Consider the following 24,383-nt stretch of genomic DNA (forward strand, 5'->3'; position numbering starts at 1 on the left):
ACTGATGTTTCCCCCTGCACCCACCTCTCCCTCTTCCTGATTTCCCTGTTTCCTTGCAGGACACCATCTCAGAGTCATCCTCAACTCTTCACCTTCCCTTCCTTTCTCTAAGCAATTGGCCAAGCCTGATCATTTTGGTCTGCACAATACCTCTTAGGCAACTTTGTGGGACGATTGTTTAAGGCCCAGTTTCTGATGGATCTTCTGTTTCTGTAAACAGCTCAGTTTAAATCTAATTAACAAAAATGTATTATTTGCCTAATATGGGCAAGGCACTTTTCTGGGAGCTGAAAATAAAACGATAAGATTCAAAGAGCCCCTCCCATTGAGGAGATTACATTCAGCTTGATTCACTTTTTAAAAAAAACATTTTTTATTAATTTATTTTGATTTATCAACAATCACTTCCATAAGCTTTTGAGTTTAAAATTTTTCTCCCCCTCCCTCCCCAAGATGGCTATACATTCCTATTAAGCATATTTTCACATTAGTCATGTTGTAAGGAATAATTAGAACCAATAGGAGGAACCACAAGAAAGATGAAACAAAACACAACAGAAATAAAAAAAAAAAAGAGCAAATAGTATGCTTCGATTTTGGAGATGTCTTAGATCCTTGCATTGCTGAGAAGGGCTAAGTCTACAAACGTTAGTCATCGCACAACGCGGCTGTTACTGTGTACAACATTCTCCTGGTTCTGCTCACTTCATTCAGCATCAGTCCGTACAAGTCTTTCCAGGTTTTTCTGAAGTCTACCTGTTCATCATTTCTTATAGCACAATAGTATTCTACTACATTCATATACAACAACTTGTTCAGCCGTTCCTCAATCGATGGGCATCATCTCAATTTCCAATTCTTTGTCACCACAAAAAGAGCTGCTGTAAATATTTTTGTACATGTGGGTCCTTTTCCCATATGATATCTTTGGGATATAGCCCTAGAAGTGCTATTGCTAGGTCAAAGGGTATGCACATTTTTATAGCCCTTTGGGCATAGTTCCAAATTGCTCTCCAAAATGGTTGAATCTTTTCACAACTCCACCAACAATGCATTAGTGTTCCAATTTTGCCACATCTTCTCAAACATTTATTATTTACTTGTTTTATCATGTTGACCATTGATTCACTTCTTAAAGAGGCCTATTCAATGAATGGGTGTTGCCTTACTCAAAGTGAGAACTTGAAAAGACCTTAGCTTAAAAGGGCCAGGGTCTCCCATTGCATCCTGGGCCATGTCCAGTCATCCTGAGTGTTATCTGGCCACTGGAATCAGATGGCTCTGGAGGAGAAAGTGAGGCTGGTGACTTTGCACAGTCCTCTCTCAGTCAAATCAAAGTCAAATGCAAGTCATGTCATCATCTCCCTGGTGTCATGGTCCTCTTTGAGAACAAAGGACAAACCACAACCACACATTCAGCTAAGGGATACAACTGGTACACAGTTAAGTACAAGGTACAAAATCAAGGAGAGAGCATTGATTGCTTTAGGGGGATAAATAAAGGCCTGATTTAAGTTACCTGAGCTGTGCTTTGAAAGAAGCTAGGTGTTCTACTAAGGTAGTGGTGAGGAGGGAGTGCATTCCAGGCTTGGAAAAGAAGCTTGTACAAAATCCCAGAGAAAGGATGTGTTCTGTTGTGCCCAAGGAGCAGCAATTTTGGAACAGAAGGTACAGGAAGAAAAGCAATGTGAAATAAGGCTAGAAAGGAAGGTGGGGAGCAGATTGTAGAAGGATTTAAATGCTAGGCTAAGGATTTTATCCTAGAGCCAACCAGGAGCAACTGAAGATTTTTGAGTAGGGAAGCAACATGTTCAGACCTGTGTTTTAAAGAGATCAATTTGATGTGGGTGCATTGTTGAGGGGAGAGCTTGCAGGCAAGGGACACCCTTTAGGAGGCTATTATCTGAGTTCAGACGACAGGTGATGAGTGACTAAACCAAGATAGTAGAGAGAAAGGGGTAGAAGTAGTGATCTGATGCGAAGGTAGAAGAGACAAGGCTTTGGCAACTGATTGAATTTTTGAGAGGGCCAAGGATGAATATGATGCTTGGAACCCTGGCTTACTGGAAGGACTGTGGTTCTCAGAACAGAACAAGAGATGCTTAGAGGAAGCAGATTTTAAGGAGAAGGGAATAATAAATTCCATTTTGAACATCTTAAGTTTGACAAGTCCAACTATCTGTTTTAGAAATTCAAAATTGGAGCTAGGGAGCAAGATGAGAACTCCAAAGGAAGAGTGTGGGGAGAGAGCACAAGAAGTCTTAGAACAGGGGTATACTGGAGCCAGCTCAAACCTGCTCCAGAGAGCTGGTTGTTAAATTTTCAATGCAACCATTTACACCTTTAAAATCAGCAAACTCTACCAAGCAGGGCTTGATTTATTGTCTCGTTGATTGTCTAGACTTAAGAAAGCAATGGAGAAAAATTAATAATACAGATTAAACTTAAAGACATAGATAGATTAGGTAGATAGGTTGATTTTTTTTCTTTTTTAGGATCGACAGGGGTTAAACATTTATAAGCTTTTAAGGCATGTCCCCACTTAGTGGGCAGGAGCAGGGTGATGATACAGTAAAGGAGATGGAAGAAAAGCAGTCAAATAGATTGGAAGAGAGCCAAGAGAGCTCAGCACTCTACCAGCCCAGGCAGGAGAGGATAGTCCTGAGAGGAAAGGAAGTCAGTGTCCAAAGTTACAAGATAAGTACAATGAGGGCTGAGAAAAGGCCTTCAGATTTAGTGCTTAAGAGAGCATTGGTAACTGTGGGTAGAACAGTTTGGAAGCCTGCCTGCCCTCTTGCTCCTCTCCCGTTTCCCCACTCTGTCCTCCTCACCCCAGACCTCGTGATGACTGACAGGCCATGTGGGCTGGCTACTGCTACCCAGACCTTCACCTGGTCAGCCTCCTTCAACTCTCTTCATGGCACAGCTGATGCTCTTATTAAACTTCAGGCAATTGTCCCATTATTGTAGGGAAGTGAAGTCATCGTTCTTTCCCAGAAAGGGGGTTCCTGGGAAATAGAGCAAATGTCCAGATGAAAGTCAACTAAGGAACGTCCAAATGCCAATATGACAGTGGGTCTCTAGGACATCAGGATGGGAGCAATCCCCCTGCAGTTCAGAGGGCATGAGAACATGTGGTTCTGTCTGCCTACTGGCCATATCACCAATCAATAGCTCAGAATCTCCAGTATAATCAGGCTAGGATGTCAATAACTTTGGGGCTAAAGGGAAGAGAGACATAACCCTAGATGTCAAAAGAATACTTGAATTAATCTCATTGTTTCCCTCCCAGGAACTCTTTGTATAGGATTTTTTTTAATCGGACCTACTATTTCAATGATATAGGGAAAGTTGGTGAGGAAAATCTTTCTCTACCAACACAGGACAGCAACAGTTTTGTAATTTATAGTCTTATAATGTTACTACAATAAAAAAAATTGTATTCAGAAAATTAAGAGATATACTCTTTATTCAGGCCCTATGCTTCTTTTGAGACTCTAGGCTAAGAATCCTGCTAGGTACAATTTCTAGGTGTCCATTTCTCCATTCAGGGACATCCTGAAACCCTGGAGATAATACCTGAAGTTTCATCCACTGATAATGTTTCATAACAATATTAGCCTGGGAGGTTTGGTGTGAGATACACTCAGGGCAAAGGTCCTTGACAAAGTCATCCACATAAGGTATGAATCGGAGAATGTCACTCTGGGGAATTCCTCCAATCCTCTAAACTCTTGAGAAAGTGAACTCATGGGTGGTAAAGAAGAAAAGACTCCATCAACATGTGTTAAAAAAAAAAGAAGACAGACTAACTACACTTCATTTCTCTGATCCTCACTTTCTTCATCTGTAAAATGAGGATAATAATATGTCCCTTAACTACATCTGTGACTATCATAGGATCATGTGAGATCACAGAATCACAGTCTTTTTTTTTGCACTTAGTAATATTTTATGTTTTTCAATTACATTTAAAGATAGTTTTCAACATTCATTTTTGTAAGATTTCGAGTTTCAAATTTTTCTCTGTCCCTTGCCTCAGCAAGCAATCTGATATAGGTTATACATGTACAGTTATGTTAAACATATCTCCACATTAGTCATGTTGTGAAAGAAGAATCAGAACAAAAGGGAAAAATCACAAGAAAGAAAAGAAGCAAGTGAAAATACTACGCTTCAATCTGCATTCAGACTCCATAGTTCTTTATCTGGACATGGATGGAGCATTTTCTATCACGAGTCTTTTGGAATTGTCTTGGATCATTGCATTGCTGAGAAGAGCTAAGTCTATCAAACTCAGTCATCGCACAATGTGGCTGTTGCTGTGCACAGTGTTCTCCTGGTTCTGCTCACTTCACTCAGCATCAGTTCATGTAAGTTTTTCCAGGTTTTTCTGAAATCCGCCGCTCATCATTTCTTATGGAACAATAGTATTCCATTACATTCACAAACCACAGCTTGTTCAGCCATTCCCCCATTGATGGACATCCCCTCAATTTCTAACAGAATCTCAGTCTTGGAAGGACCTCCTAGGTCACTTAATCCAACCCATACTTGAATAAATAAATGTCCACCCTGCAACATCACCCCCAAAGAGATCAGCCACGGCTCAGATTTTTATAATCTAGCCACGGCTCAGATTCTTAAAATCTAACCAATAGCTTAGTTCAGACTCCTTAAGAATCTGCCCAATATGATGGATGTTCTAATAAACCTTGTCTTTGACTGAAAAAAGGCTTGGGTCGAATTCTTTCAGGCAGGACCCACGTGTTGTGATTTTGGGGTCCCAGCACCCCTGAACCCCTAAACCACATCATTTTTGTGGCCTGTACAGGGAAACTGCCTAACGCCAAGTTCTTCTCCAGCCAAGACTGGAAGGGATGTAAGCCTCCTCCCTCCCCTGCTTTCTTGGTCTGCAGTTGGGGCTGCTCTCCAAGCACCAATGCTTAGAGGTGCTTTTCTTTTTTTTTTTAAATTTTCTTTTTTTTTATTAATTTTTTTTGATTTACCAATAATCACTTCCATATGCTTTTGAGTTTAAAATTTTTCTCCCCCTTCCTCCCCATCACCCTCCCCAAGATGGTGCACAATCTGATATAGGCTATACATTTACATTCATATTAAACATATTTTCACATTAGTGATGTTGTAAGTAGAAATTAAAATCAATAGAAGGAACCATCAGAAAGAGGAAACAAACTCAACAGAAGAGAAAAAAAATAACAATTTGGCTTCCATAGTTCTTTCTCTGGGTGTGGATAGCATTTTCCATCACAGGGCCTCTGGAGATGTCTTAGATCCTTGTATTGCCAGGAAGGGTTAAGTTTATCAATATTAGTCATCACACAACATGGCTGTTATTGTATACAACGTTCTCTTGGTTCTGCTCACTTCACTCAGCATCAGACCATACAAGTCTTTCCAGGTTTTTCTGAAGTCAGCCTGTTCATCATTTCTTATAGCATAATAGTATTCCATCACATTCATATACCACAACTTGCTCAGTCACTCCCCAATCGATGGGCATCCTCTCAATTTCCAATTCTTTGCCACCACAAAAAGAGCTGCTATGAATATTTTTGTACATGTAGGTCCTTTTCCCATTTGTGTGATCTCTTTGGGATATAGCCTTAGAAGTGCTATTGCTAGGTCAAAGGTTATGCACATTTTTATAGCCCTTTGGGCATAGTTCCAAATTGCTCTCCAAAATGGTTGGATCATTTCACAACTCCACCAACAATACATTAGTGTTCCAATTTTCCCACATCTTCTGCAACATTTATCATTTTCCTGTTTTGTCATGTTGGCCATTCTGATAGGTGTGATGTGGTACCTCAGAGTTGTTTTGATTTGCATTTCTCTAATCAATAGTGATTTAGAGCATTTTTTCATTTGACTATAAATGGCTTTAATTTCTTCATCTGAGAACTGTCTGTTCATATCCTTTGACCACTTATCAATTGGGGAATGGCTTGTATTCTTATAAATTTGACTTAATTCTCTATATATTTTAGAAATGAGGCCCTTATCAGAGAGACTGGTTGTAAAAATTCTTTCCCAATTTTCTACCTTCCTTCTAATCTTAGTTGCATTAGCTTTGTTTGTGCAAAAACTTTTCAATTTAATGTAATGAAAATTATCTATTTTGCTTTTTGTAATGTTCTCTATCTCCTGTTTGGTCATGAATTCTTCTGTTCTCCATAGATATGACAGGTAAACTATTCCTTGCTCTCCCTGTTTGCTTACAGAATCAGCCTTTATATATAAATCATGTACCCATTTTGACTTTTATTTTGGTATATGGTGTGAGATTTTGGTCTATGCCTAGTTTCTGCCATATTCTTTTCCAGTTTTCCCAGCAGTTTTTTTCAAAGAGTGGGTTCTTATCCCAGAAGCTGGGGTCTTTGGGTTTATCAAATAATATATTACTATAGTCATTGACTACTGTGTCTTACATACTTAACCTATTCCACTGATCCACCACTCTATTTCTTAGCCTATACAAAGCAGTTTTGATGATTGCTGCTTTATAATACAGTTTAAGATCTGGAATGGCTAGGCCACCTTCCCCTGCATTTCTTTTCATTAGTTCTTTTGATATTCTGGACCTTTTGTTCTTCCAAATGAATCTTATTATTTTTTCTAGCTCTATAAAATAATTTTTGGTAGTTTGATTGGTATGGCACTGAATAAGTAAATTAGCTTAGGTTAGAATTGTCATTTTTATTATATTAGCTTGGCCTATCCATGAGCAACTGATGTTTTTCCAATTATTTAGATCTGACTTTATTTGTGTGAAAAGTGTTTTGTAATTGTGTTCATAGAGTTCCTGGGTTTGTTTCGGGAGGTAGGCTCCTAAATATTTTATAATGTCTACAGTAAGTTTAAATGGAATTTCTCTTTCTATCTCTTGCTGTTGGGCTTTGTTGGTAATATATAGAAATGCTGATGATTTATGTGGGTTTATTTTATAGCCTGCAACTTTGCTGAAGTTGTTTATTATTTCAAATAGTTTTTTACTTGATTCTCTGGGATTCTCTAAGTATAACATCATGTCATCTGCAAAGAGTGATAGCTTTGTTTCTTCTTTGCCTATTCTAATGCCTTCAATGTCTTTTTCTTCTCTTATTGCTAAAGCTAACGTTTCCAGTACGATGTTGAATAACAGTGGTGATAATGGACATCCCTGTTTCACCCCCGATCTTATTGGAAATGCTTCTAGCTTGTCCCCATTACGTATTATGCTTGCTGAAGGTTTTAGATAGATGCTATTTATTATTTTAAGGAAGACTCCATTTATACCTATGCTCTCTAGTGTTTTTAATAGGAATGGGTGTTGTATTTTGTCAAAAGCTTTTTCTGCATCTATTGAGATGATCGTGTGGTTTCTGTTAGTTTTGGTGTTGATATGATGGATTATGCTGATAGTTTTCCTTATATTGAACCAGCCCTGCATTCCTGGTATAAATCCTACCTGGTCATAGTGTATTATTCGTGTGATAAGTTGCTCTAATCTATCTGCTAATATTTTGTTTAAAATTTTTGCATCTATATCCATTAGAGAAATTGGTCTATAATTTTCTTTCTCTGTTTTGACTCTTCATGGTTTAGGTATCAGCACCATATTTGTGTCATAAAAAGAATTTGGTAAGATTCTTTCTTTACTTATTTTACCAAATAGTTTATATAGTATTGGAATTAATTGTTCTTTAAATGTTTGACAGAATTCACATGTAAATTCATCTGGACCTGGAGATTTTTTCCTACGGAGTTCATCAATGCTCAAGGTAATGAAGCTAGCCTCCAAACTTGGGTAAGCACACTCTTTTAAATTTGTAGTTTTAACTGTTAATGATGAGATGTTGATTCTCTGTGTATCAGTTATGTCAAGCAACTTTTCATAATTTGGTTACCGCTAAAATAATTTAGCTATTGTTGGTTACTGTTTTAATGTGTAAACTAGCCAAAAAGTTTGTTTGGGTTATGTATGGCTTGCTGAGAATTTGCAAGTGTATAGAAATCTCTAATGATTGGCTTTTTACACCAGGACAAATTTAAGTTTGAGATGTAAATCCTGGAAAAGATTTTCCTAAGCTGTGATTAGTGAAACTTGTTGTTTGAGGTAAAAGCTCATAGGATTTTATTTTGAGTTGTCTGGATCATAATAATCCATCGATAATCAATAATCCACCATCTGAGAGAAATGCCACAAGCTACTCAGAGAAGGTGATACTGGTGAGAAGTCAGCATCGGGAAAAGCTGAGAGGACAATTTTAGCCTCAGTCTAAAATGGGATCCTCCTGGCTGTTTCCCCATTATGTTCTTTTGAAAGGGAATGTTACTCACCTGGCTATTCCTGAGTCTGGCTATGAGGTGAATTTGATACTGCATGATTAGAAAACTGAATTATCTGAATCCAAGCAGAGCTAAGGATGTTTTATCCTCTCAAAGTTGGGCCCTAAATCTAGTCCCTACTTTATATCTGAGCCCTGCAGTTTTTTTCTGTCAGATATGTCTTCCAGACTATGGGCCATTCACCTACAGATGGTAGCAAATAGTGCATAGCAGGCAATATCCCCACATCATTCCCTGGATGCAGCCTGTGCTCGGTTCCAGTCAACCTCCTCTTTGGGACCCCCTAGAGGCAGAGACAGCTCTATGCCCCTTGCCAGCAGGAAGCAGTTTCAGAAGCTGACTTCACCCCTTACTCCAAAAGAATTTGGGTCCCATTTGTTTGAGGTGGGAATGATGGGGTTGAGATCTGGGCCCCAGAAAGGAAAAACCCTGAACTTCCCCACATGGCCAAATCTCTCTCTGGCATTAGCCTGAGGCTATAATCCTATCAACTGGCCTTTCTTTGTGGCTGCACCCAATCTCCCAATTCTGTTAACCTAGCCTGGCCTTCTTTTGTCTCACCTCCAGGTGTATGGCCCCCGGCCATTTCCCACCCTTAATTCTAGCTAGGCTCCATTCTCCCTTGGCCACAAGGTCCAGGTCCCTGGAGTTCTGTTCACCCCAGCTTACTGGTCACTCCTAGGTCCCTCCCACAGTCTTTCTGTATATAAGGTCCACCTTATCTCCATTAAGATGCTTGGATTCTTATAATCTAGCCACTGCTTAGATTCTCAAAATCTAACCAATTGCTTAGTTCAGACTCCTTAAGTAACTTGCCATCTGTCACAGAGCCAGTATGTGAACGAGAGGACATGAACCTTTGTCTTCTTGGCTCCAAGTGCAGCCTATTTTTCCTACAGAGAGCAGACACAATCAATATTTGCTTTCGTTGTAGTACCTTAAATTCCACTGGATTTGGCATTCCTCTCAGATGGTGGATTATTGATTATTGATGGATTATTATGATCCAGACAACTCAAAATAAAATCCTATGAGCTTTTACCTCAAACAGCAAGTTTCACTAATCACAGCTTAGGAAAAACTTTTCCAGGATTTACATCTCAAACTTAAATTTGTCCTGGTGTAAAAAGCCAATCATTAGAGATTTCTATATACTTGCAAATTCTCAGCAAGCCATACATAACCCAAACAAACTTTTTGGCTAGTTTACACATTAAAACAATATGCCCAATATGATAGATGTTCTAATAAACCTTGTCTTTGGTTGAAAAAAAAAAAGATCAACCAGAAACCTCTGACCAAGGGAGAATGGATGTGAAAGTTCTTTAAGGTACTATATAGATATGAAGCATTTTTTTAAATTTAGGGCAGCTAAGTGGCACAGTGGGTAGAGTGCAGGGCCTAAAGTCAGGAAGACCTGAGTTCAAATTCAGCCTTATTTACTAGCTGTGTGACCCTGGACAAGTCATCTAACCCTATTTGCCTTGGTTTCATGTCAAATGAGCTGGAGAAGGAAATGGCAAACCACTCCAATATCTCTGCCAAGAAAACCCCAAAGAGTTACAAAGAGTCAGACATGATTGAAAAACTACAAAAACAATACATTTTAAAAATTATTTTACAGTCAGCACCCACTCCCATGCTGTCAACTAAGAGAAAGATGTGTCCCCTTCCTTTCTCAGTACTTCCTGGCACTCAGAGACTACCCTTTGTCCTCTTATTTTCCCTCTTAGTTCTCTGTTTTCTTATTTTCTCTTATTTTCCCTTTTACCCTTTACATTCATTTTAATCCTTTTTTTCGTCTGGAAGGTTGTGTTAAAGAAGGTAAGAGATAATAATGTGATTTGCTTTGAGGAAATACACACCACCTTCTGATAATCCAAGAGCAGGGGTTTGTTACCTTTTTTCCCCGCCTTAGAATGATGTTTTGCTCAGAATAATGTTCTTAAATGCATAAAATAAAATGTGTAGAATTACAAAGAAAACCAAAAGTTCAGAAAATAAATATAAACTTTTTTTTTCCTATTCAAGTTTATGGACCCCCAAGAATCTATCCACAGGTCCCTCCACATGGTCCAAAGGTTAAAAACTCCTGCCCTAGACCCAAAGTCCTCAGTAGTAGTAATCTGGTCCCAGGCAATGGTCAGTTTCTCTTGTCATGGACACTGGCCCAGCTGGGTAAGGGAGGGGAGGTTCCTGAGGAAGTTTTCTCTGGTAGGCTTCATGACCAGTTCTCACATCCAGTGGTACCTATAAAATTGATGGTAATAATTAATAATGGCATGGCAACAGACAGCATGTGTTTACCTCCTGTCACAAGAAGCTTACCTTTTCCCAGAAGCCTTTCCCTGCACTTTACATTAACTCTTCCATTCCCCCAGAGGGAAGTAGGTGGGAGTTAAATATTGCTTTTAATAAACAATAATCACCCCTCCCTTTCTCTCAGGAGTCCTGTGTAGACATGGCGTTATTCATCCCTACCTCATCCTTTTGTGGGAGAAGGGGGAGTTAGCTATTTCTCCATCTTTCAGAGAGACAACAAGAGAGAATGTATACCAGGCCTCAAAGTCAGTTATTCAACAAGCATTTATTAGGATATTATTATGTACCAGGCACTGTTCTGGAGAAACAAATATGAGGGAAAAAGAAAGAAAGGAGGGAGGAAGGGAGGGAAAAAAGGAAGGAAGAAAGAAAGAGGAAGGAGGGAGGAAGGGAAAGAAGGAAGAAAGAAAAGAAAGAAAGAAAGAAAGAAAGAAAATAGTCCTTGCCTTTAAAAAGCTTACAATAGAATTGTAGTTATAGTTCAGTCGTGTTGGACTCTTTGTGACCCCATTTTGGGGGGTTTTCTTGGCAGACATACTGGAGTGGTTTGCCATTTCCTTCTCCAGATCATTTTCCAGATGAGGAAACTGAGGCAAACAGGGTTAAGCGATTTGCTCAGGGTCACACCGCTAATAAGTGTCTGAGGCTGGATTTGAACTCAGGTGACTCCTGGGGGCAGTTAGGTGGCAGCAGTGGAAAGACAACTGGGCCTTAAGTCAGGAAGACCTGAGTTCGAATTCAGCCTCAGACACTTACCAGACACTTACTAGCTGTGTCACCCTAAGCAAATCCCTTAACCCTGTTTGCCTCAGTGTCCTCATCTGGAAAATGATCTGGAGAAGGAAATGGCAAACTCCTCCAGTTCATCTGCCAAGAAAACCCCCCAAAATGGGGTCACAGAGTACGACATGACTAAAACAACTGCACAATAAAACAATTTCCTGACTCCAGACACAGCACCTTATCCACTATAGAATACAACTCATAAAAGAAAGTTGAAAAACTTGGGGGGGAATGGGGGTTGGGAGGGAATCAAGGAAGTTCAAAATGAGTGTAGCCTGAGGAATGAATCTATGTCAGGGCCTCTGACCCAGGGCAGCTTTGGCCAAGGTGTTCTTGTTTCTAGGTGCCTTCTTACTTTCCCTGTCAAAGGCCCTCTCCTCCTTCCCCTCAAGCCTTCTCCCCCTCCCCAAACCTATTTTTTGTCCTATTTTTAGCTGGGCAAGACTAGGAACTGTCAACTTGAGGCTGATGAGGGGAGAGGCCTAGAAATCCAGTGGAATTTAAGGTACTACAATGAAAGCAAATATTTATCGTGTCTCCTATCTGTAGGAAAAATAGGCTGCCCTTGGAACCAAGAAGACAAAGGTTCATGTTCTCTCATTCACATACCAGCTCCGTGACAGATGGCAAGTTACTAACCTCTCCCAGCCCCTGGTCCCTCTCAGGGACGATATATTACAAAAGAGCGGCAGAGCTGCAGCCACACCCAGAGTTCCCTACACTGATGAAATCACAGGTGCAGACCCTCAGACTCGCCCCACCTCTCCCCTCCCCAAAAGTGTAAGGATAGTGTTTAGCTGGGTGCTAGGGATGCAAAGATGAAATAAGACCCCAGGGCCTGCCTTCAAGGCAGCGGGGTGGTGAAGTAGATAGGTCGCTGGGCCTGGAACCAGGAAGACCTGAGTTCAAATCCAGCCTCGCTTACTAGCTGTGTGACCCTGGGCAAGTCACTTAACCCTGTTTGCCTCAGTTTCCTCCTCTGGAAAACCGAGTTGGAGGAGTATCTCTGCCCAGAAAACCCCAAATGGGGTTATAACTGAACAACCAACAAGCCTGCCTTCAAGGAGTTTACCATCATTCACCACCAGCACACTGGTGCAGGCTGTCTGGACTACTGTAATAGTGTGCAGGTGGGCCTGTCTGCCTCCAGTCTCTCCCCTATCAGTCCCTCTGTCACTCAGCTGCCAAAGCAATCCTTCTATTGCACAGGTGTGACCTGTCCCTCCCTGCTTGATGAACTCCACCACTCCTTATCACCTCCAGAAACAGAGAGAAAAGCTTCCAGTATCATTCAAGGCCTTTCATAACCTGGCCCTCCTCCCCTACCTTTCCAGTCTTCTTACATTTTACTCTCCCTCATTTATTCTATGACCCAGTGACACTGGCCTTCTGGCTGTTCCCCAAGCAAAGACACCAACACTGGGCATTTCCTTTGGCTGTCCCCAAGCCCCCAATGCTTCCTCTCTCCTACTTCCCTGGCTTCCTTCAAGTCCCATCTACAAATCCTAGCAAGGTGGTAAAGTACATAGAGCTCAGGGCCCGGAGTCAGGAAGACCTGAGTTCAAATTCAGACTCAGACTAGTGTTACCTAGCTGCCCCATGGTCCAGGCCCACAGCCTCAGTTTGGACTTAAAGGAGGCTTCCTGAGTAGACTTCCTACTATAGATCTAGGAACTCACATAATATAGAAAGACAAAGGCAGGATTTGAAATAGGTGCCCATGTTGGGAGTTAGTGCTAATTAAAATTAATTTCCAGTGCATCATCCATCCCATTAACCTCAAATCATTTCATTAATCCGTTTGCTAAACGTAAGTAGATCTTTTTTATTTTTTGCCTTTTTTCTGTGATATGGCACATGTTTTGCATGATTTCACGTGTATAATTGATAACATTTTGCTCGGCTTCTCCATAGGTGGGGAAGGATGGGAAAGAATCTGAAACACAAAATGAAAAAAAAAGAATGTTAATAATAATAAATTTGTTAAATAGTAAATAATGTATTAATAATCATCGATTATTTTTAAAATAATTTTAAATTAATTAAATTAGTTGAAATAATAAAAATATTTAAGGCTAAGCAAAGGGAATACATTTCCACACGGCACAGTGGAAACAGCCAGGGTATTTGGTGTTTGGAGGACGCAGGTTCGAATCCTGATGAGCCTTATGTGGGAGACTTCACTGCCCTGGGCCTCAGTTTCCTCATTGGAAAAATGAGACAGGTTGGATCAGAAGTCTTTTGGTGTCCTCTGCACCTCTAGCTCGGTGGTCGAACGCTCGCCAAGATCTCTCCCATAGTGAGCAACCCACAGTCCTTTTCCCGGCGCTCTCCTTAGCGCGTCTCCAGGCTCCCAGCTCCTGCAGCTTGGAGCCCCGCCGGGCCACGGCCCCTTTAAAGCTTCGCTTCCTGGCCTCCGCTCGGCCGCGGCCTTCCGGGCTGCGGGCCGCACTGCGCCTGCGCCGGCTCGGGCCTCGGGGATTGGACCGAAGTTAGGTCAGTGCAACTTTCAAGTCAGTTGCAAACTCCGCCTCGGGGCCCGACGGGGCGGCAGCGGCAGCGGCGGCCGGGCCGGGCAGCTGCGGAGCCGAGGGGCGGCCGGAGCAGCGCTGCGAGCAGCCGAGCCCCAGCACCCCGCCTCCTCGACCCCCACTCTCCCTGCTCTGCCAGCCCCTCACTCCGCAGCCGGCGGGGGGCAGCAGGCGGGCGTCCGCCACCGGGGCTCCCGGAGCGCCCCTTCTCCACCCCGCCACTCCCAACCCCCCTGGAAGCCTCATCTCCTGCCTCGACTTCCCCTGGGCACCGCACCCCCTCCCACCCTCCACAGCCGGCAGGATGGTGTCCTGGGTGATCTCCCGATTGGTGGTGTGAGTATTGCGATCTGGGGGTGGGGAGGGGGCGGCCGGGACCCTCGGACAGCCGCCCCCCGACACCTGCCCCTCGATCACCAGTAGCTGCTTCCCTTCACCTGCGCCGTGGAGCCGAGCGGGAACCCACCCCACTCCTCCCCCCCAAAAGGGACTAGATCCTGCTTGTAGACTAGGGGTATGGGAAGTAGGGGGCATCCCCTAGCTGAAGGTGGTTGGTAGGGAGAGGGGTTCGTCATGGGCAGAGAATCTAGGTGCCTGCTTCCTGCCTGAGTAAGCACGTGACTCACACCCCAGGTCTGTAGCACACACACACACACACACACACACACACACACCCCTCCCTAGGGTCTTCCTCCAGTAAAGTCCTCCAGGAAAGTCGGGGCTCTCTGTTTCTGCCCTTGCAGATCTGGGCCACTCTGGGTGCCCATGGATGTTAGGAGGTTGGGAACAAGTGTCCCGTGTTCTTCCCAGGTCTTTGCTAGTTTTGCTTCCCACCCCGGGCCCTTCTCTCCGCCCTCTGAGCATGGCAGATTGCCTTGTGCCCTCACCCTGTGGGAGGCCACTGCAGGCCTGGGCAGGCTTCAGGGATGTTGGTAAGCAGTGGGACAGGGAGGGGGCCTTCAGGGCACTGACTCAGGAATCCTGAACGTTGGATGTGCAAGTCAGAAACAAAGGCACTGTCAATATGTGGGAGGTGGGGGCAGGGAGCAGAGGGTCTAAGCCTAGAGACCATAACAGTGGCAAAAGCATAGATCTGGAGTCATGTCGTTTCAAACCTCAGCTCTCCCCATGTGTCCTTGGGCACGTTATTTCCCTTCTTGGACCCTCAGTTGCCTCCTCCGTAAAATAAAGGAACTGGGCTGTGAGGCCCCTGATGAGCCTTTCTCTTGGATTTCCTCTTCCAGGCTGGTATTTGGAATGCTGTATCCTGCCTACGCCTCCTATAAAGCTGTGAAGAGTAAGAATATCCGGGAATATGTGAGTGTAGACCTCTTTGTGACGGGGGCAGGACGCAAGGCAGATGGCATAGCTAGTCTGGAACAGCAATCTGGTAGGGGGCAGTTTGGCACATTTATGGAAGTGTGACCGTCATGGGAGTGGAGTGAAGCAGGAGATGGGAGAGAGACAGACTACCCTAGTGGAAATTTGGGAGTCAGAGCCCCTGAGTTTGACTCCATTTGTTACTTACTAGTTGGCTGTGAGCAGTTTGCCTCATTGGGCCTATCAGTGTCCTCATCTATAAAATGAGGAAAATAATTCTGGTACTCCCCATGACATATGGGATAATTTATAGCACTTTTTAACCATAAATGTTATATAAATGTCAGCTGTGATCACTAGTCAGTGGTAGGGGATGTCAATGATATCAACCACCTATAGACAACTGACCGGGTCAGTTAAGTGTTAAGAATGATGTCTGTGGAGTGGGAGTACAGGAAACAGTGCTAGGTTCTAGTGAGGATGAGTGTGGTAGAGGGAATGCAGCTGGGCCAGCTTCTCAATGGAATGTCTCCACCAGACTGAGGCTGGTGGGGAGGGATTAGAGAGAGGCTGGGCAGCCTAGGTCTGACCCTGGTGATCCCCGTCTCCACCCCAATCAGGTCCGATGGATGATGTACTGGATTGTCTTTGCCTTCTTTATGACACTAGAGACCTTCACGGACATCTTCATTTCCTGGTATGAGGGTGGTGGTTGGCTGGGGACTGGGACTGGCAGAGCCTGCTTCCTCCCCCTCCTGATTTCTTCCTGCCTTTAACCCTCTCTTACAGGTTCCCTTTCTATTATGAGATCAAGATGGCATTTGTGGTGTGGCTCCTCTCCCCTTATACCAAGGGTGCCAGCCTGCTTTATAGGAAGTTTATCCATCCAGCCCTTTCCTACCGGGAAAAGGTAGGTAGGAGAGAGACTGAATGGTATAGGGCAAGCACTGAACTGAGATTCAGGAGACCTGAGCGAGTCCTAACCTTAGCTCTGCCACTGATTTGATGTTTGACCTTGGCCAAGGCACAATCCATATCTGTGCCTCTGTTTACTCATCTGTAAAAATGGCAATCACTAGCCCTGTCCTCCCTGCCTCACAAGGTTGTTATGAGGAGGGGCAGCTAGGTGGCACAGTGGATAGAATACTGCCCTGAAGTCAGGAGGACCTGGGTTCAAATCCAGCCTCAGACCAAACACTTGACACTTACTAGCTGTGTGACCCTGGGCAAGTCACTTAACCCCAATTGCCTCAAAATAAAAAAATAAAAATTTTTAAAAAAATTTTTAAAAAAAGATTGTTATGAGTATCCAATGAGTATAGGAAGGTGCCTAGTAGAATCCAGTGGAAAATATTACACATGGCTCTGGCTGGGAGGGGAATAGAGTAGGACCTTTCATAGGGAGCACAGACCTTGAAGGCAGGCTGTGTCCTGTATCTTGCTCCATACACTGTAGACAGTTCTGAGGCAGCAGACAGACCCTGAGGGCAGGAGGAAGGTGCAGTGAGTTGGGGGCTCCTATCAGTTTCTCTCTCTCCCAGGGTCTCAACACCAGGTATATTGGTGTAAAGATACAGACCTGAGGAGGTTTTGTTCTTTTTTTTTTCCTAAAAAATGTAAATTGCTCCATAAAGAGAGAACCTGATTTGTTTTTGCCTTGGTATCACTGGTGTCTGGGATGTGGCCTCTTGAATAAATGAAGGGCTGATGTGACTCTTGGACACCTCACTTTCCCTCACCCCCGACTTCCCTGTGTCCCTAGGAGATCGACTCATACATCGTGCAGGCCAAGGAGCGGAGCTACGAGACAGTGCTGAGCTTTGGGAAGCGAGGCCTTAACATCGCTGCCACCGCCGCAGTGCAGGCAGCTGCCAAGGTGCCGGCCTGAGCACTCACCCTTCACACGCTGGCCACTTGGTCCCAGGGCTGGGTGGTGCCCCACCTTCCTGACACACAAGGAAAGGATTCTCAGGAAGACATTCATTCGACCTGGAGTACCGACACAAACTTGAGTTCCAGTCCTTACCATCACTCATTCATTAAGTCACTGGGCCTCAGTTTCCTCACTTGTAATAAGAGGACTTTGGACTAGATGATCTCTAAGGTCCTTTCTAGCTCTAACTCTGTGGTGCCGTAATTGTGGTATAATACTCTTAGGGCCCAGAAGATCCTGGTTCTCATCTTTTTTCTGCCAATAACTAGCTATATGCACTTGGACAAGTAAATTTACATCTAAGATCTCCAAGGCAGCTTTTAGTCAAATACCCACGAATACCCTAGTCTGTGCCCTCATTCCCTCGGCAGAAGTGAATCTAAAGCCTGCCAGCCTGAGTGTCACTCCTCACTAGTTCTGAACCTACTCCTGGCTCCTTCCATGGTGCCCGGGGCTCACAGTGGCTCTGTAGGCCCTCCCTTCAGCCTGCCCAGTGACCATTTTGTCCTTTCCCTGCAGAGTCAGGGTGCCCTTGCTGGTAGGCTTCGGAGCTTCTCCATGCAGGACCTGAGCACCATCCCTGACAATCCTGCTCCACCCTATCAGGATCCCCTCTACCTGGAGGACCAGGATTTGCACCGGAGACCACCCATCAGTACGAGAGGGCAGGGGCAGGGGCAGGGGCAGGGAGGGGAGACCCAGAGCAGTGACTGGGTAACAAGGCACTTCTAAATGGATAGAGTTGCCAGAATTACTTCTAAGTGGATAGGATTACTGAGTAGAGTCAGGAAGACTGAGATTCAGAACCTGCTCTTGGCATTTAATAGATGTGTGACCACAGGCAAGGCACTTAATCTCTCCAGCCCGCCATTTCCTTATCTGTGAAATATGAGTAATACTATTTTATAGTAGTTCTCTCGAGATTATTCTGAGGCTTGGGTAAAGTCATAGATGTAAAATGCTTTGTAAACCTTGAAGCACTGGAGGAAAGTCAGCTGTTTATGGTTATTGTCAGCCTGCTTTGCTGACACACCTTGAGAACAGGTCCTGCTGGGGCTGAGGGGAATGATACAAGGGCCCTATCCCTAGGGTTGGGGGAGTCCTGGGAAAAGCCTCTTATCTCAGAATCAGGGCCTTGCATCCGAAGTCAGTCAGGGAAATCTTGAGAAAAGAGGAAAAAAAAAACCAGCTGCTTCTGTTCGTTCTCTCTCTACTTCTGCCAGGGTACCGTCCTGGGGGCCTCCAGGACAGTGACACTGAAGATGAGTGTTGGTCCGATTCCCAGACGAAGGCCCACACCCTTCCCCGTCCGAGGGAGAAGCCCTTGGTGCGGAGCCAGAGCCTCCGAATTGGCAAGAGGAAGCCGCTGGTGAGAGAGCTGAGGGGATGGCTGGTGAAGACCCACTGGCTGCACGGCTACACTGCCTGAGGACACGGGTCTTTGATGGATACACATTTCTCACCCGTCTCTCCTCTTCCCTCCCCCACAGGGCACCTCACGGTCCCTGAAGTCTCGAACTCGGAAGAAGACGGCCCCATCAGACCTGGACAGCTAGTGCCAGCCTGTTTCCATTCTGCTCTACCTCCAGCGACCTTGTCCCTTCTCCTCTGACACCCTACTCTCTTGATGTGGAGGGGAGGTTGGAGGAGAGGATGTTGGGTCTGTGGACACTGGAAAAGGCAGAAATGCCCCTTTCTTGTGATGGTTTCCTCTATTTCCATATGATCTCTCCTTGCCCCAGCGCCCTCTCCCTCACTAACATCCTCTACTCATCAAAGTGCCTATGCCGGACTCGGGAGGGTCCTAGCCCCCTAACCACCATCCTGGCCTGTTTGCCTGAGAAACCGTGGATTTGGCCCTGACCAGCACCCCCTCCTGGCTCTGGGGTGGGGGTGGGGGTCACATGTTCTTCGACCAAGTTACTAAAGGTGTCACCGGTTGGCATTGCCCAATTTCTCTGTTTTTGTTATGCCAAAGCAATCCCTCCTTCATGCTTTGACCTGAGGGTTATTTATTGCCCATCTTTTTTTTTTTTTTTTCTGGCATCGCCTTTTACCCCTAACCCTTAATGGTTAGGAGGTAGGGGGAGCCTTGATTCCCCTTCGCCAACTCTTTTACCCTCCATCCCAGGTCCAGCTTTGATCATTCCATCCCCTTTCCCATGTTACTTGACAGGCCTCTTCTGGGGGTCATATGTATGTGTGTGTATATGTTTGTATATGTGTATATGTGTGTTGGTTGGTGTATGGCCAAGTTTGTAATGGTTTTGATAAATAAATACATGGAATTTTCTCTTCTCTGTTTTTGTCTTTTTTTCTCCCCAAAGCCTCAAGGTTGGCTTCTCTTCATCTCCCCCAGCAGGTCCTCTTTTTAAAAAATTGTTTATTTCAAAGATCTTCCCTATCTCCCTCCTGGGCTTCCTTTACACCTTAAGATGATAGTGTTTTCATCTTAAAACAAAGAAGAACCTCGGGCCTATGCAGCCTACTCTTTTTAAGGGAGTAGAAAATAGCCAAGGCCCAGAAGCGCCTCATGCTCAAGTCAGAAATCTTGCCCTCCACCTCAGAAGATGAACATTTAGCCTGAGCTCAAGAGCACTGCACCTCCGGAGAGAGGCCACAGGGTGGCAGTCGCGGCAACCAGTTTTCCAGGGCTTGGGCTGACTTCTGGCCCACTCCCCAACAACTGATGCCTGATGGGGAGATTTCAGGGCAGTGAAGATGTCTGGGTGAGGGTGGGGTTTGGCTCTTGTTACTGGTGTCCAGCTAGCACCGGATGGATGCTTTCTGAAAGGAGGAAACCCCTTTTGTGGATGTTGCATTGTAAGCAACGATCCCCACTGTGCTCAGCGTCGGCCTGGGCAAGGCCATCCTGGCCTTGGCTTGCCTCTGCTCCACTTTATCCTGTTAGCTTATGGTGGGGAGAACTGATAACCCCAGTAGTAGGCTGCTTTGGTTCTGTGCTGGACCAATTTTCTGCATTGCTCTTCAGTCCCTTCATACCTCATTTCTACCTCCTGTCTGCTTACCTCCAAATCCTAATGGCTCTAGGCATATCACTCCTTCCCTATCCACCTTGATAGCCCTAGGCACAAGTAGGAGCTGAATTTGGAGTGTTGTGTCAAAAGATCCCTAATTAGGGGTAGCAAGCCGGTGAATGAAGGGAGGGGGGAGTAGAGGGGAGAGTGTGGCTAAAGTCCAACTTAATGCTCAATTCAAAGATTAACTGCTTCTTGGTGATTAGAGAGAAGTGGACCAGGCTTGGGGTGTGCTTAATTCTGACAAGCTTAGGAGGTCTTCCTATCTGAGAGTGGCCATTGAGCAGGAGGTGAGAACCCAAGGTTTTGGGGTGCTCCTGGCCCTGTCATTTTGGGGTTGGAAACAACCAAGGACCATGGGGCCCACCTCAGGGCCTCTCTGACTGCCCTCGGTTGACCTTCCTAGGCAATGTGAAGTTGTGACTTTTAAGGCTCAGCCCCGGGAGGGTAGTGATTCTAAGCAAAACTACTGCCTGCTCATTGCTCTCATTGGAACCACCCCCTCCTTTCATGGGTGGATGTCCATGATTTTTTTTCTGCTTTGCCTCAAAGATCGAACTGGTACCAATAGGTAGATGTTACAGAATGGCAAATTTTGGCCCAATTTAAGGAAAAACTTACTAAATAGAGCTGTCTAAAAGTAGACTGGTCTGGCTTAAGAAACAGTTCCCCCTCACTGGAGGTGTTCAATGGGTGACTGGATAACCATATAATCCAGGTATATAGAGGTTCCTACTCAGGAGTTGAGCTAGACCTCTGAGGTCCCTTCTCTTAAGACTCTTATGTTGTTAAGCATTCAGGTTATGTCTAGGTTTGGGACCAAGGCAATCATCAATAGTTCATCAATAGTTGGAATCCCGACTGTGTGTCTAGGCCTGTGTTTGACTATGTTTTGGGAGATCCAGAATAAGCATAAGATGGCTCCTCCCATCCAGGAACTGCTAGCCTTAGGTGAAGAGACACGGCTATTAAAACAAGGGAGCAGTACAGATTTGGATGGGCCTGACATTTATCTGGAAAGACAGGAGGGGGCATCATTGTAGATTGGAAAACTTCCAGGAGGAAGTGAGAGCAACCTGGAAATTGAGTGGCCACCATTTATGACTGACATCACCTGGATTTCTGAACCTCTGGGCAAGAAGAAGGTAGGAACACCTTGTTCCCAGCATTTAACACCTGACCTGACCCTCCCTCTCTAATTTATCCCACCATCAGTCCCCTAGAAAAACCCTCCAGTCCAGCCTTCCTCTTTACCATGCTTGTTTTCCATTGCATCCAGCTATCCACTCAGGTCATCTCACCTTCTGCCTGCCTCTGATGACCTACTCTTTCACCCCAGATCTAAGACCTAACACTGGGCTTGTAGGGAGCTCCATTCTTTGAAGCCCCAAACCTAGGATCCAACCCAGTGGAGTGGTAACTGGCTGTATAGATGTTAGCCCTTCTGCTTGCTATACCTACCGGCTGACTTTAAACTCCAGATCATTCTTGACTTTCACATCTCATCTAGCCACCTACCCAGGTTATCTCACCATCTGCCTGCCACTATGGACATATCCCTACCCTATCTCTCCCTTCCGTGCTCACTACTACTCTGGATGTCATATCTTCCCCTCTTATAATGTAAGCTCCTTGAGGGCAGGGACTATCTCTTTTTAAAATATTTGTATCTCCTACACTTAGCGCTTGGTACATAATAAGTACTTAAATGTTTCATTCATTCATTCTTTCATTCATTCTTGTTCCCTCAAAAAAAAAAAAAGTTCCATTTCCTCTTCTTTGCCCTTACTAAGGCTTTCTCCTCCAAGGGCCTCCTTCCGTTCTCCTTGTACCTGAATTCTGCAAGGCCCAGTTCAAGACCTACTTTTTCAGGTAGCCTTCCCTAATGACCCCAGTCCCCAGTAATCTCTCCTTCCTCTGAAGTCTAATGGTAATCACTGGGTTGTACCACTGAACTTGGCACTAAAGTTAAGAATACAAGATAGTAAATGTACTCTTTTCATGTATTCTTTCCTCAACTAGATTGTAAACCCCCTGAAGGCAGGGACCCATTCATATCCTTCAGCATGGCTAGCATACTTCTGAGCACATAGTAGTCACTCAATGAATATATGTTGTTTGTACCCAGGCGTGTTGGAAACTTGGGAGGCTAAGTGGTTCAGTGGATAGAGTGCTGGATCTGGAATCAGAAGATTCATCTCCCTCAGTTAAAATCTGGCCTCAGACACTTACTAGCTGTGTGACCCTGGGCAAGTCACTTAACCCTGTTTGCCTCAGTTTCTTTATCTGTCAAATAAGCTGGAAAAGGAGGTGGAAAACTACTCCAGTATCTTTGCCAGGAAAACCCCAAATGGGGTCATGAAGAGTTAGACACAACTGAGATAACCAAAGCCAACAACAGTGTAGGGAGCTCCTTGCCCCTACCTGGTTCCATGCTTATGGAACCAGAATAAAAGAGAAGACAAAATTTCCAAGCCTTGGAACTTCCTTTTGATTGTGGGTCAGATCGGACCTGATCTGGAGCATCAGCTCCTCCAATCCAGCTGCTCCTCTTAGGATAGGGGGCTTCTCCCTGTGTTTATAGTCTAGGCCGACCATTCATTAAGCCTTAATCCTCTGTCCAGAGCTGATACTTTCTCCAGCTTGGTCCCAATGGGATGGGCTTGCCATGTTAAGATAACAAGTTTCTGGTCACTTCTTAAAGTATTTAAGTAGATACTGGGCACCTGTCCGGAATGTATTAGAAGGAATTTCTGGGCTGGGTGGGCGTTTGGATTAAATAACTGCCTGGTGCCTCAAAGATCTCAGAGCCTAAGATTCAGTCTCTGGGTGATTTTCCGTCCCTCTCCTTGCCATATTCTGCCTGGCCTCTGGGATGGGATTAAGAGGGTCATGCAGGATTTTCTGGGCTGACAAGTACACAAGGGGAAACTCAACCTCAGGGCCTTATCTGCAGCCACACTGCACTCCCACACCCCCTAATGACTACTCAGTCCCTCTCACAGAATCACAGCATTTTGGAGCTGGAAGAAAGCTCAGAGGCCATCTAGTACAAGTCATACAGGGATATCTCTGCTATATCCACTACAAGCGGTCATCTCACCTTTGACTGAAAACACCCAGCAAAAGGGAAACCTCTACTTCCTAAGGCAGCACATTCCTCCGGATCTTGGAGAGCTCTTAATTGTTAGGAAGTTTTTCCTTAGAGCAAGCCTAGATCTGCCTCTCTGAAACTTCCCCACACTGCACCCTCTGGGGTCAAGCAGGAACACATCCAATCACTCTTCTGCATTACACCCCTTCTTCTGCCATTGCCATCCTTGACCCAGCCTGGATCCCAGTGGCTCCATCTGAGCCCTCCCAAGAGCACAAACGCTTTCCTGAGCCTGCCCACCCACCTCATCTTCAATCTATCCCGTCTGACATGGAAGGCCACCTTACCTTCCTCCCCACGTCAGCCTCTTCCTCTGTTCTGTTGCTCCTCTTCTCCTCCATCTCTCCATCACTCCTTCCCTCAGCCATCCTAACATCTCCTGCCAGCTTCCTATGGCCGTCTTTTCCTTCCATCTCAATCACTGCTTCCCTCTTTCTTAAGTCTCAGTTTCCCCCCTCCCTGCTACCCCGTCTCTGTCCTCCATGTGCACAGCATACACATGGCCCTGTTGCTGTATTTTTAGATGCCAGTTTCAGCAACGTAATTAGCCTCTTGTTTCAACACAGTCTTGGCCCTGGCCAGGGCCAGGTTGTCCTGGCTGGCACTGCCCCACCCTGGGTGGGGGGGGGAGGGGGAAGGAAAGGGGAGGAGATGATAATTCAGTCCCTTCCCCCTACTCAACCCCTAGGGTCAGAGCTTCCAACAGCTGACCACAAATGACAGGGCCCCAGAGTGCAGCCACAGAGATGCCCACTGCTAGGGGTGTGGTTGGTGGGGGGTAGGGGCAGAGCCTGGTCCAGAGACACTCCTTTCACTCAACTCATGGAGAGTGTGGGTACTCAAAGCAGTTGGTTAATACAAGGTGAAGCAGCCCTGAATTAAGGCATCCTAGAGGCAGCTCCCTCTCCCTTGATTCAACAGACATTTATTAAATGATTTACTATCTG

The 24,383-nt window shown here is 44.9% G+C and overlaps 1 protein-coding gene across 1 annotated transcript; it reads left to right on the forward strand.

Annotated features, from left to right (window-relative positions):
* The first annotated feature begins 14,206 nt into the window (after positions 1–14,206).
* REEP4 (receptor accessory protein 4) lies at positions 14,207–19,542 on the forward strand. Its single transcript, XM_027865517.1, has 8 exons — positions 14,207–14,327; positions 15,236–15,308; positions 15,932–16,008; positions 16,101–16,221; positions 17,074–17,187; positions 17,764–17,899; positions 18,468–18,613; positions 18,735–19,542. The coding sequence occupies exons 1-8, from the start codon at positions 14,296–14,298 to the stop codon at positions 18,798–18,800; spliced, it is 765 nt and encodes a 254-aa protein (XP_027721318.1). The 5' UTR covers positions 14,207–14,295; the 3' UTR covers positions 18,801–19,542.
* Positions 19,543–24,383: the final 4,841 nt, after the last annotated feature.

Source organism: Vombatus ursinus, unplaced genomic scaffold (genome assembly GCF_900497805.2).
Source record: "Vombatus ursinus unplaced genomic scaffold, bare-nosed wombat genome assembly UNPS02014778.1, whole genome shotgun sequence".
Classification (NCBI taxonomy): domain Eukaryota; kingdom Metazoa; phylum Chordata; class Mammalia; order Diprotodontia; family Vombatidae; genus Vombatus; species Vombatus ursinus.

Bases quoted from the DNA above. Each gene is read 5' to 3' on its own strand.
- REEP4 (XM_027865517.1), top strand. From the start codon at position 14,296: ATGGTGTCCTGGGTGATCTCCCGATTGGTGGT. The intron at 16,009-16,100 runs GTATGAGGGTGG...CCTCTCTTACAG, and splicing joins ACGGACATCTTCATTTCCTG to GTTCCCTTTCTATTATGAGA. The intron at 17,188-17,763 runs GTGCCGGCCTGA...CTTTCCCTGCAG, and splicing joins CAGTGCAGGCAGCTGCCAAG to AGTCAGGGTGCCCTTGCTGG.